Below are 13,576 nucleotides of genomic sequence, written 5' to 3'. Positions count from 1 at the left end.
AATTCCAAGCTCTTGTATTTCAATATTAGGTTCTTGATCTCATAGACCGTTAGGTCTGTGAACGTCATTAAAACTCATTCATTCATTCATAAACTATATAAACTATTTAAGCTTGTGAAGATTACTAAAAATCTTTTATTCATTTATACACTAAAAATCAGCCAATATGGTCAAATTAATGCTCTCAAGAAAAATATGTTGAATTGGCTGAAAACTCTGGTAACTGCTACACAGCTTTTATCGAATTGAAAAATATAGCATAGGTATTAGCCGCTACAGTCATGTTCACTTCTCGTTAAAGTCAGAATTTCGGGGAAAATTGCATAAAATGATATTGAATACAAAAAACAGCCATTGTCATTCAAAGTATTTGTCCCAAACTGAAAAATTGTCCGCCGTTAACTTAAAAATTTATGGGAGTAAATTTTTCTGCGAGAGACGAAATAAGTATTCAGGAAAACAGACAATAAAAAAACCTTCACAACCTAAAGCCATCAATTAAAGCAAACCCAAATTTTCCTTGTCCTTTTTTCCGTTTGATGAATTCAGAGAGCACTCGTTCATCTTCCCTCTTTCATGGCCGCAAGGCCTCTGCACTCCTACTTCCACATCCTCCGCTCTTCATTCCTTCACAAACCCACTTTTCCTAACACACTTTTGGATATTTCACCATCCACAACCACCATTCCAAACTGCCATTTAGGCTTCGTCACAGCCCTCTGGTCGGGGGTTCGGATCCGCACGGCCTCATCGCACCGCCCAGGAAAACGCAAATCCTCAAAAGTCTTTTACAAACCCATTACAGCCACAGGCAACAACACCGCCACTACTGTGCCTTCGAAGTCTTCTAAAGCAGCAGCAGCAGCGGCAAATCTGGCGCAGAAAATCGGCAAGTCGATCCGGCGGCCTGGTGCGATGTCCAAGGCGCGGGTTTACGCCGATGTTAATGTGGTCCGCCCTAAGGATTATTGGGACTACGAATCTATTGCTGTACAATGGGGGTAAGCAGCAGTTTTATTTCCTTCTCCTTTCTTAAACCTGGAAAGCTTGCTCTATTTTTGCCTATAAATTGTGCTGTTATTTCTATGACTGAACAGTATGTCTTCCATCAAATTTATTTGGAGTCTACACCAGGATATTTTTACAGTAAAGAGGCTCTCTTTCTCTTACTTATTTTAAGAATTTTTGGTAAAGTTGCCATGCCCGAAGGTATCTCTTTTATCAAATTAAACTTTATTTGGGCATGACTGCCCGAAGTGTATGTCTTTTGTAAATTTCACTTGTTACTTAGATCAGTTTACGTCTGCTCAGAGGAGTTTTTGTTAAATTCACTTGGTACTTAAACTAGTTTATGTCTGCTTAAATGAGTTTTCTGTTAAATTCACTTGGTACACAGCACCAGTATATTGGCATAGAAAGGATTTCTTAAATTCTGCTGGGTTTGCATTAGTATATTGCCGTGCAAAGGGACTCACAACATTTTGAAAACCCCAAAGCATGCAACATAAAAAAAGCCCAGTACAATAAAAAACTGAAAAATCACAAGCATGGTTGTAATTAAAAAAATGTTACTGAATATTTCTGGATTTGATTATGTAAGCTTTTGTAAGATCCCTAGGGTTTCTCAATCTGTCTAACCAGTTTCAGAGCTTCAATTTCAAGTTAAATTTTCAGATCAACAACATTAACTCAACAACAGTAACACTTAGTTTGGTCAGAAATCGAAAAGAATTTACTCCCAAACAATAATTTCAATTACAAAATTGTCGCACAGCAAGTTATCAAATTCAGAGACCTGTTGATAAGACCTGAATATGGTACATGGCTTACAAAAATTACTGTTGTAGGGAGGTTACATGTGACTGAGTGTGACTGACCTTTAGCCTTCTCAATATCTAGCCTCCTTAAGGAGGAACCCTTGTAGGATCTGAAGTTTATTGATGAAATGATAGAGTTCTGTCTTCAATGGCTGGATGCCTTCCTTTCAAACGTGCCCAGTGACCTGAGGCATGAACCCCCCTGTTATTAGCACATTCAATGCCTTATTTCTAGAATCTTTTGTGCTGGAATCCGTCTCAAGAGAAAGGCACCTATGTCTGGGCACTTCTATATGATTGGGTCTGAAACACACCCCTAACCGTTGCAGTAGGTATTCACAAGTAAATATATGTCAAAGCTTCCACTATGCTGTTCACTGCAGGTCCTCAGTTCTGGGTGTAGCCACGGCCTTCCTGACTCTGGTTTTTGTAGTGATCCTCTGGCCAGGTTTGTGGATGAATATACCCTTCGATGCCTGCTGCAATCACCTGGTTTCTAAATGATACTCACCAACAGTCCTATGAAATTCTGCCTATGCACACTTATGATCAAATACAAATACTTTATTTATACTTATTATTATATTTATAAATATTTATCAACTGATATAGTGATGATGGTTTTAAAAAACACCAATTAGCTAAATAAATGAAGGGAGTGAGGTGACACGGGAATCAAGAAAGCTAGAAGTGAAAGGAAAAAGAAAGGTCAACCAATAATGACTTCAAAAACGACAAAAAAGAAATAGATAAAGGAGAGGAACAATAATAATAATAGAGCAGAATTCCCAAAGCATCCTGAGAAATTAAGACAACCAAAAAAGAGAGCATGAGAGTGAGGGATCATCATGAAATGCAACATTGAAGCAAAGGATGGAGATAAGGATTAGAATACCTATATTTATGGAGCTAGGCAGTTAATGAATAGTCATGTAGAAAATTTAAACAGCATTTGAATGATAAAATACGACAAAGAAAGAAAGGTAGATGAAGGAACACGTATAAGAATGTAAACCTAACAATAGGAAAAAGAATATAAATTTTATCTGAATAATAGTATCACTTTAAAAATAGAAAAGTAGATGAATATGTGAACCTGTGTGTGAGTCTTTATATATGTGTGCATAATTATCTAAGTTACTAGTTTAGGTTCAGGAGCGGGTTCGACGAACCCGGTTCGTGGGTTCGGGCAAAAAACTTTTGCCTTTTGGGTTCGTGGGTTGGGTTCGTCCGTACATGTGTTGTGTGTGTGTGTGTGTACATATATATGTCTCTCTATATATTTATGTATACATATATATGTACACACACACACACACACATATATATTACAAATCTAAATACATTTAATAGTATGCTACTTCATCATTGGTCAATGCCAAATGCCAATTCAATTGATTGTTTAGAATTTCAAATTATTTTTTTATATTAAAAGTCACTTTGATGTGACTTAACCTAGCTGGTCGCCTGGGTTCACCTGGGTTCGCGCTTGGGTTTGCTCGGGTTTGGCCAGGGTTCACCCTAGGGGCCCTGGGTTCCTTGGGGTGAACCTTGGCCGGACCTAGGGGCAAACTCAGTGTGGACCCCGACCCGTGCGGACCTGATCCGTGTCAGGAGGCCAAAAGCCACGATAAGTATGGATATAAAAAGTATAGATATACATTTACATATCTAAAAACAACAATAACAGTACATATATAGAGACATACATACATGCATACATAAATGTATGTATATATGTATATATCAGTAGATATATTTTTAAAAAAATCTATAAATATATAAACTATATTTATAACCCTGTCCAAATATGGATGACCAATTGGCACAAAACTAGAATCCTAGAAGGAAGAAAGATTGATGAAAATGGTCCTAAATGAGAAAGTGAAAAGGAAAATCGATCAAAATTGAGGCCCTATTTATTATAATTTTAATCCCATTTTCTTAGTGCAAAATTGTCACGACCCATAGAAAATGTGTGATGGGTGTTTTGAGTTTAATCTCGGTTTAATTTCAAAGAAGGGACATTACAATTTGCCCTCCCCAAGATTTTTGGTCCTCAAGCAATCACAAACTAGGATGCTTTAGAAATTCTTCTCCACTTGACTAAGTTTTTTTTGAAAATATCTGGATCTTAAATCAATCTTGGAAATACAATGAATCTCTATAGTGATGTAGTTTCTTTTTTTAACTGCTCATTTGTTGCTAAGTCTTGCTAATGTTGTTTCTTAACAACTTTGTCTTTCTTGTCTTCAAATAGCTTTCCTTTACTATCCATACTTCTCTGGAAAGCTTCCTGAGTCATATCCAATTCTGCTAATTTCTCCATCTCTGCAACTTCTAACTTTCCTTGGGGGTTGTTCTTTATGAAGAACCATTTCACCATTCAACTACCATTATGCTACTTTGATACTATCACAAGTTGCAGAACTTGAACCGGGAGATGTATGTGCTTCCATTTCAAAAACTGGGTTATACCAATGGACTTTGTGCTTCCCCTATTAGTAGGATGAAGATGTCTATCAAAAAACCCAACCATGGTTCTTTGTATGTGACTTCTCTGCTTATTGTGGTTACTGTTATTGGCTCCACAAGAACTTGCCTCACTATTTTGATTGTTGGAATTTCCTACATTATTCTATGTTTTCTGGTTCTTATGCATCATATATAACATTTGTCCCATCATATCTATCATAAAGACAAACTTCCTTTCAAACTTATTTACATGATCTTTCAAAGCTTTCTTCTCTCTTTCCATAGTTACTTCTTCTATCTCAAATTCGAAAGGAGTTTCTATTTCTTTTTTCTTAGGAAATTGATGTTCAGTTTTTCTAAATACCCTTTGATGATACCTGCTAACTCCATCATTTGACTGCATAAGAAGAAATTTCATAGGCTGGCAAAATCAAGCATTGATACCATTATAGTATCCCTAATGGAATATTTTATATTATTTGATTTACATGTAATGATCAGCACATAGTCCTTGATTATACAGTTCTTTAGGGGTTGAATGTATGTCTTTTGAGTTGTTAGATTCCAAAATAAATCTGCCACAAAGTCACTGAAAAACTATGGAATATTGTGAGGCAATTGTTAGGTCCATCATGTTGTGAGGCAATTGTTAGGTCCATCATGAAACCTTTAATTAGTTTAGATCCTTAAACATACAATAAACTGTAGACTTGAATTATAGCTCCCACAATTGGTAGCACTAGAGATAATATGAAAAATTGCTCTTAAAATACAAATATCCCTTGAAACCCTTGACTAAAAAGGAAGCACAATTCTGAAAATGAAGATATCTTATGCAATAAATTGAATAGTTTGATTGATAAGCAAATTGATCCAATGAACAATAACACAGGGCTGTTATGAAGCATATAATATGGACTTATGTTCATCCCAGCAGTCTTGAAACCTCAATAATAATAGATCCTACAATTCTTGAACCTTGACCAATAATGAAGTTGCCATAATGATCAATGCATTGGTTGTGACAGTATTTTAAAGGACTGTGCACAATATTCCAGACTGTCAGATTACTACTATGACAGCAGTACAAGAGCTACATATACCCTAAGGATCCATCATATATCTGAGTTATGCCCCAACTTGCAGCACTACCCTTGAAATAATGATGTGATTTGTAAATTCGAATCTAGTGACTGGTTTGTATGAAACCCTTTTCAGTGCTGCACCTATGACTTAGTTAATTAGTGTATCAACAGCAACCACAAAATTAAATATATTTGCCCAAAAAGAATTTAGAATTACTAAATCAGTCATTATGCCCCTTCAACACAAGTGTAATCCTGTGTAATATCATTTTGAGATTTCAATGATTCAGCCCAATGGTGACTCCTGTATGAAATTGCTCCAAGGAATTGTGAAATTTTCATCCTCCAACTCCAGACCTGGAGGGTTTCATCCTTAAGTTAATTGAACTGAAGTTCAATGCTCCCATAAGAAGTAGAAATCAAAAAATAGAATTTTTTTTCAATATCCTCCTCCTTGCTTGGTCCCTCTTAAATGGAATTTAGCTCCAAACGTCATGGCTCTCTTTATTTCCTTGATGATCCTTTATTGATATTTGAGAGGAAGTAATTCAGATAAACAAAAATTATTGGAGACCTTATTTTATATTAACTTTACTCGAGGCTCTCTTTGTTATAATTTTAATCGCACTTCCCTAATGCAAAATTCCCAAGGCCAACAGCAAAAGTTTAATGTACATTTTGGGTTTTATCTTGGCTTAATTTTGAAGAGGTGACATTATACTCTTTTCTTGTCCTGGCTGCACTTTATTTAAATTATCAAGCACCCTATAAAGGTTTGCTTCATATGAGGCTCACTTTTTAGTTTATGGAGAAGCCAGGGAGAGTTCAATCGCTCTCCGGTTTAAAAGGGTTCCCCATGGGGCCCTTTTTGAGCATGTAGGACCTCTAGGAGGTGAGGGTGACCCTCTTCTGTCTCACTCATTTGGCCAACCGCACCGAACGTCTAGCTTCTCCTACTGCTCCTGGATATCGATCTCGAACCGCTGTGAGGTCCACTCGGTCTCCAACAGATTTTGAATGACGAGGCCTAACCAATACAAGCTATAGTTCAGGCAGGTTGAAGCTTTTACCAATCAAGATAAGATCCAGGTGAAGCTTATCCATCCAAAGGAAAAGGTAAAGCTAGAGCTAGTGATTTATACTGTAGACAATATCTGACTTGCTACTATCACTACCTTAACTACTCACACCGTGAGGCTCTATAACTGTAGAACCCACTGCTGAACCAACGGACAATTTTTTATTTAAAGATTAAAACATGCACTTTCTTTATTTGCTGCAGCCTTTTGACTTTTTTGTCTTTCTTTGTCTTTTAGAATTATTTTTGTTTTTTATTTTTTTTATGGTATTCATTAATTAATAATAAATTATTATTTAATTATTAATATTATTATTTTTTGATCGGTAATTGGCCAAAGTCTGAATAGCTTTTGACTGGAGCTATGAACTAGTAGGGACACAGTAGGGGGCCCCATCCCCATTACATATCTTTGAATTATTATTATTTTTTTTGATTGGTAATTGGTCGAAGCCTGAATAGCTTTTGACTGGAGCTATGAACTAGTGGGGACACAGTAGGGGGCCCCATCCCCATTACATATCTTTGAATTATTATTATTATTATGTTTGATTAGATTGACCCCAAGACCTTCCTTATCCTATGGAAAGCCAAGAGTCACAGCTCAGAATTCCACTTCAGAAGTCCCTATTGGGAACTGAACTTGGGTCTCCATAGTGAGAACCCAATGTTTTAACTAGTTAAGCTCAACCCCTTGGACTATCTTTGAATTATTATTATTATTATTATTATTATGTTTGATTAGATTGACCCAAGACCTTCCCCATCCCATGGAAGGCCAAGAGTCACAGCTTAGAATTCCACTTCAGATGTCCCTATTGGGAATTGAACTTGGGTCTCCATAGTGAGAACCTAGTGTTTTAACCAGTTAAGCTCAACCCCTTGGACTTAATTACTAATATTATTAAAAGTTATTTCATATTATTAAAATATTAAAATATAACTTAATAAGTTATATTTAAAATTGATGGACAAGCTATAAACATTTGGGAAGTTGATAATTTTGGCTTTTGACTATGACACATTTTTGACACACAAATGACAATTTATTGACGAGGAAGGAGTTCCATGCATCACAATTGATTCTTTGTTTGGGTACAACATAATGGTTGTTAGGAATTGGTAGGTGAAGGAATTTGAAAAACAACAATTATAATGCAGGTTTAAAAGTGCAGAAATAAAAACAAGAAGAATGTACACAACAACAACAACAACAACACAAAAATTTACATGGTTCACCCAATATGGGCTACGTCAACGGAGAATCCAGCCATCCACTTTGTCATGCCCCTGCCAAGGTAGGGTTAGCAGCTATCTACAGCAAAAACAGATCGCAGCATTAATAAGTAAAATATAGGCATTATAATAACTTTTCTTGAGAGAGGCCGACCAAGGAAAGTGGAAATTAATCATCAATGGGAGCCGACCAGACTATGAACTGGGCAATAAAATAAATAGTAATAGCCGACCCAGATGCAGATTCATTAAGAAGAAGGGGGAATAAGTTTTATAAGGATCAAGTAAAAATCTTAATAAATAAATAATATTCAGCATGCAGTCCCTGTGCATTTGTGTGAGTGTTTGGGTCTGATGCATAATGCAGGGACCATGACCTTACTGATTTGCTATTTTGTCATCGATATAGAAATGGATGTAATTAACATATTATTGTTATTGTGTGTGTGTGTGTGTATATATATATATAATGATGAAGATTCCTCTAAGCTTCAGCCAAACTACCATTCCATAATGGAGGGGAGGTAGGGTATATGAGGAGAGCAAGAGGCTTAATTAAAGGTCCATTCGAGTTGGGTAACCCTGGGTGTGGCTGGGAGGCTGCCAGGTGTCATTCCGTGCTCTTGGGCTTGGTGGACAGCCTTGAGGCACCTTATAGGATCTCCCTCGGTGCTTCATAATGTGGATAGGTTATTGAGGGAAAGCTTAAGGGAATCCTGTATGTATATTATGAATATTATTGAGATGATTAGAATCCTATTTTTAACATTTTTGAACTATATGTTTATTTATCTTGTGATAACTAACCTGGTTGCAGGTTCTAAATCAAGAGACTAAGTTGACAATTTACATTCCCAAGCATAATCCAAACCCTATCTGGGAATTTTAGGGCAAATTGAGTTAAGTCCCAATAGCGGACATTACACACTTTCCTTATTTTCCAACAACATGAGTTACAGATATGCAGCAATATCCATTGCTGTGTTGCAAAACAATCACCAACACAATCTGCTGTTATGAGTTTTTATCAAAATCCTCATTGCTGCCACAGTAAACCCTTAATCTTTCATCACTCCAAAAAACTTCAGTTTCATACATTTTATTGTTTATAACTTAAAAATAACCAACAATAAAATTATAATGTAGATTTAATAGTGCAGAAATAAAATCAAGAATGTACTTAACACACAAACTTACGTGGTTCACCCAATATGGGCTACGTCCACGGAGAGTCCAGCCATCCATTTTTGTTATTATACAACAATGTGAGTTACAGATTTGCAGCAATTTCCATTGCTGTATTGTAAAACAATCACCAACACAATCTACTGTTATGAGTTTCTATCAAAACCCTCATTGCTGCCACAAGAAACCCTCAATCTTTCATCACTCCAAAAAACTTCAGTTTCATATATTTTATTGTTTATAACTTAAAAGATAGCCAAGAATAAAATTATAACTAATTTCTAACGTCCTTCCTACAGTGTCATTAACATATTAATGTGCTTCCTGCAATGTGATTAACATTTTAACGTTCTTCCTGCAGCTGCGAACTTCGTGCAGCCACTAACTACCTGCAGCATGATCATTCACCACATATCAACAATGATGACTATGCAACTATCAAAGGATATTGGATTTTTCAAGGCTCTGTATTGGCCTTGGTACTCCTCAAAAGGTTTAGCAAACCCCCACATAAAGAGTCTCTAGGTACTTGTTTTTTTTGTCACTTTCAATATAATGTAGGTTTTGATAGATTTGGTACGTAGTTAGCCACATATCTGCTATTTGTAGATGCACTTGCTTCTCTTGAGGATGCTTTAGTGTGTCCTGAGTTTTCCAAGAGTCATTTATAGCATAAAACACTTGCACTAGTAAATCTGTGAATTCTCTTGACCTTGACACCCATTAGTCATGTTTTCATGGGGGAGTTGTCTCTTCTTTTCCCTTTTGTCATATCTTCTTCTTTATCTTGATCTCGTGCTTGCAACTTCTTTTTCTTTGTTCTTTAATATTTGATTTTTCTTTCATTGGGAAGCATCAACAATTTGGCTTATCCTTTAGACTAGGAAGACCAATGTTTTGATACTATTGTAAGACCAATTTCATATAAATTGCTCACATCTAGAATAATGCAGTGAAAATCAACCAACCATTTGTAGATGCACTTGCTTCTCTTGGAGATGCTTTAAAAGGTCTTGAGTTTTCCAAGTTATTTATAGCATACAACACTTGCACTAGTAAATCTGCGACTTCTCTTGACCTTGACACTCATGAGTCATGTCCTCATGGGGGAGTTGTCTCTTCTTTTTCCTTTTGCCATATCTTCTTCTTTATCTTTGATCTTGTGCTTGCAACTTCTTTTTCTTTGTTCTTTAATATTTTATTTTTCTTTCATTGGGAAGCATCAACAATTTGGTTTACCCTTTAAACTAGGAAGACCAATGCTTTGATACCATTGTAGGACCTATATTCATATAAATTGATCTATACTTAGATTTGAAATGCCTACATAAAATAAACAGAGCTACACATATAAATTAGTTGGAATAGAGTATTTCATTCAAATAGTTTATTCAATGATTATAAGATTTGCTGCTACAATTGTTTGTTGGTAACAAAGATCACAAATATATTTACGAAAAATATTTTGAATGCTGAAATGCTGAAATCCACTAAGCCTGAAGGGTAGACACAAACTTTGTGTGAAGATGTTCTTAAGAATCCAAAGGGTTTTCATCCTTCAAGCTGTAGAAAACCAATGGGGTTTTATCCACTGATTTCTAGAACCCAATGGTTTTCATCCTCAGGTTCAATAGGTGAACACAAGTGCTCAACTCTACAGTTATGGGTTTGTTTAGAGGTTGGAAACCTAGCATTGGCCTACTTGTGTGGAGAGTTGTTTGAAAGTTTCTCGTCATTTTACATTCAAATTTAGGCTCATTAATGGTGTTAGCGTTCAGCCCTTATGATTGATGGAATCCTTTGATCAAATTGGTGGAGTTTTGTGAAAGAGCATGCCAAACAGCAAGGGTTTGAGGAAAGCTTGGTAGAAGGATGCAATGGTTGTAGGGAGTGGTGCCCACTTTGAAATAGAATCTAATGGTAAATAATATTAATAAAATAAAAATTTAAAAGAATAAAAATAAAATTAAAATGAAAAAATAAAAGAATATAATTAAACATAATTAAAAATTTAATTACATTAATGAATGGACAAAAGGCATGAAATGAAAAGTTTTGACTCCATCAACAATGAGATATAAAAGGGAGAAGAGAGCCTCATTTGAGAGGGGATAATTTGGGGGAATCAGAAGTACAGAACTGACTTAAATAAGAAGTGCAGATCTGATTGTGAAAGGTTGTGTCCTTTTCAAAGGACAGAAATAATGAAGAGTTGCACTCTTTCAAAGAGTGCTGATGATGAAAGGGTGTGTCTCGTGCCAAAGGGCATACATGATGAAGAGGTGTGACTCCTCCCCCACATTGAAAGATACAAAGGAAAGGAATCAAAGCATCCAGTAACATCCCCATCGATCAGTTCAGATCAGAACTGTTATTAAGTTACAGCCAGTAACATCTTTGTTCTTGGTGGTATGCTTAATAGGAAACCTTATAATGTTCGTACTATCGTATCCCCCCCCACCCCCATATTCTGGTTAGAGGAGTTTTGAATATATTCATGTTTTATTATGAGCAACCGATAATGATTACAAATAAGGGTATCGCTGCTTTAAGGAAGAACAATCAGATCGAAGGTTTATATGCCCAGCAATTACAGCAAAGGTAACACCTCCAGATCAGAATAAAAGATAAGATATTAAGATCTTCCAGAATCCAGAGAACAAGGGCAATCAGTACGCACCTCTATGTACATGTAAATAGAACTCTGTGACAATACTTGTAATTAAGTTCTGCATACAGTCTTTACATATTCTCTGATTATTTGGATCCACGTCCTGCATATTTATACTAACTAGTATTCTGGAAATACATCATGTCTTCATCAATCTAATGGTCCTGAATTACATATTCTGAATGCTACTGGTATAATGGAAGGGGAAGGAGTTACAGTTAGGAGAACGGTGATGGGGTTATCTTACAGGCGTGCAACCTCATGGTTTAAGACCGGGGGTCACATAAGGCCAAGGGGGTACAAGGGTGCTGCTCTTGGGCCTGTAGAGTATAGACTTCCTGGGCACCTTACTGTGACAACTCTCTCCCTCCTCTGTCATACTGAATAGAGGTGCAAAAGTGGAACATAAGATAGGAGATGACAAGTGGAGGATAATGGTGATAGGACACTCCTCTAGGTAGGCCACCCCATTGATTGCATGGGCCATGTGGGGTCAAGAGGGATTCAGCCGCTCTTGAGCCTAGTTGGAGTAGTCTCTTGGGCACCACCCTTGCTCACCCTATCCTATGTTCATTACTTGGTTAAGTCTTTAGAGCCAACTTATGTCAGAATCTGTCATAACTTTATATGCAACACTGTATACATATATCTATATATATATTTCATCTCTTTTAACTTGTTTGCAGGTCTCCACTCTGAATCCCCAGGTATTCCTAAAACCCTTTCCACCCTTTCTAAGGCATAAAACAGGTATTCATTTATATGGTATTTTGGAAGCTGTTATCTAATATTATTTCCCATAAATAGGTGCTGTTATACTAGTCTACTTTCTAAATGATAACTAGTGTTACTACTTCACATAATTTTGGGAATGTTAATGAATCTCTTCCTTATACTCAGTTAGCACTGTTATTTTTGGGTAATTCCAGGAAGGGACATTGCACCACAAACAAGGGAGTGGGAGTCTAGAGATTGGGGTCTTGGGATATCCGATATTGATAAGGAAGCGAGGAATGAAAGGAAGTATGCCATTATGAGAAAGTCCAAAATTCTACCCAATGCTAGAAGGTGACTCAATTGTCCTCGTGCCTAGGTTAAGGGACATTACAAGGATCCTGGGACAGTTGAGATGCATCCACTACATTTTAGGAATGTCAATATGTCCTCTAATTTGGGGTTCAATGTTTCCAGGACGTCTTAGATGTTTGCACTTTGTGTTGCAAACACTCAAGATATGCTCCAACATCTCTAAGATGAAGGAAATTTGGGGAACGCCAAATGTGCATAGACTCCCCAAAACACTTTGATCATAGAACACAAAAAATCTTTCTAAGTTATTTGGAGTATATCTTCCTCGTTTGTATAATTTGCAAATGCTTTTATGATTTTATCTACACCTTCCTTGAGTTGAGATGAAATTGAACATTTTTTTTTTGGATCATTCATTTTAGTGTTGATTTCAACTTCTACTGCACTGGTCTAAACTCAGTGTGATATAGTCATTATCATTTCTTAGTAAGTTCCTTCACCTTGATTTTGTTGTTAACTTTAGAGGCCCTGCTATATTTGAGTTATTGTCAAGTGTCAACCTTCTTGGATGATATTTATTATGGGGTTTTCACTAAAAAGTAAAGGTTTGTGTTTAAGTCAATGCCAAGTTGGATATCAATTTGGCCAATATGGAAGCCCTCAAGGAGATTACTTTTCATTTTCCTAATAATTTGTTCAAATTATGTAATGCTAATTTCAAACTTCATGAACAAGCTCAGGTGGAATCCTGACCTTGCCAATCCACCTACACCCAGAACACAAGACAAAAGATTTAACTTTCAAGAGTAAAAGAAACATCTGAAATTGTATATTTTAATCATTGTTGTTGTTTATTTGGTTCCGTTTCCATTGGAGTGCTTGTAATTAAGCAAAGGCTGTGGTTCTGCAATTGTCTTTTTCTTAGTCTTACTGACTATCATCTATTTTTTCATTCTTTTTGCAAAACCTTTTATGATGCCTTAGGGTTTTGAGCTTGTAA

The 13,576-nt window shown here is 36.2% G+C and overlaps 1 protein-coding gene across 1 annotated transcript in view; it reads left to right on the top strand.

Moving 5' to 3' along the window:
* Positions 1-283: 283 nt before the first annotated feature.
* LOC131049102 (casein kinase II subunit alpha-2) overlaps positions 284-13,576 on the top strand; it is a 102,207-nt gene continuing 88,914 nt past the window's right edge. The window contains exon 1 of the mRNA XM_057983122.2: positions 284-1,001. Within this exon, the coding sequence (XP_057839105.2) occupies positions 577-1,001 (425 nt within the window). The 5' untranslated portion in view covers positions 284-576. The remainder of the gene's footprint in view (positions 1,002-13,576) is intronic.

The sequence above is a fragment of the Cryptomeria japonica genome, chromosome 3 (assembly GCF_030272615.1).
Source record: "Cryptomeria japonica chromosome 3, Sugi_1.0, whole genome shotgun sequence".
Classification (NCBI taxonomy): Eukaryota; Viridiplantae; Streptophyta; class Pinopsida; order Cupressales; family Cupressaceae; genus Cryptomeria; species Cryptomeria japonica.
This window is presented reverse-complemented; position numbering and strand designations above follow the sequence as displayed.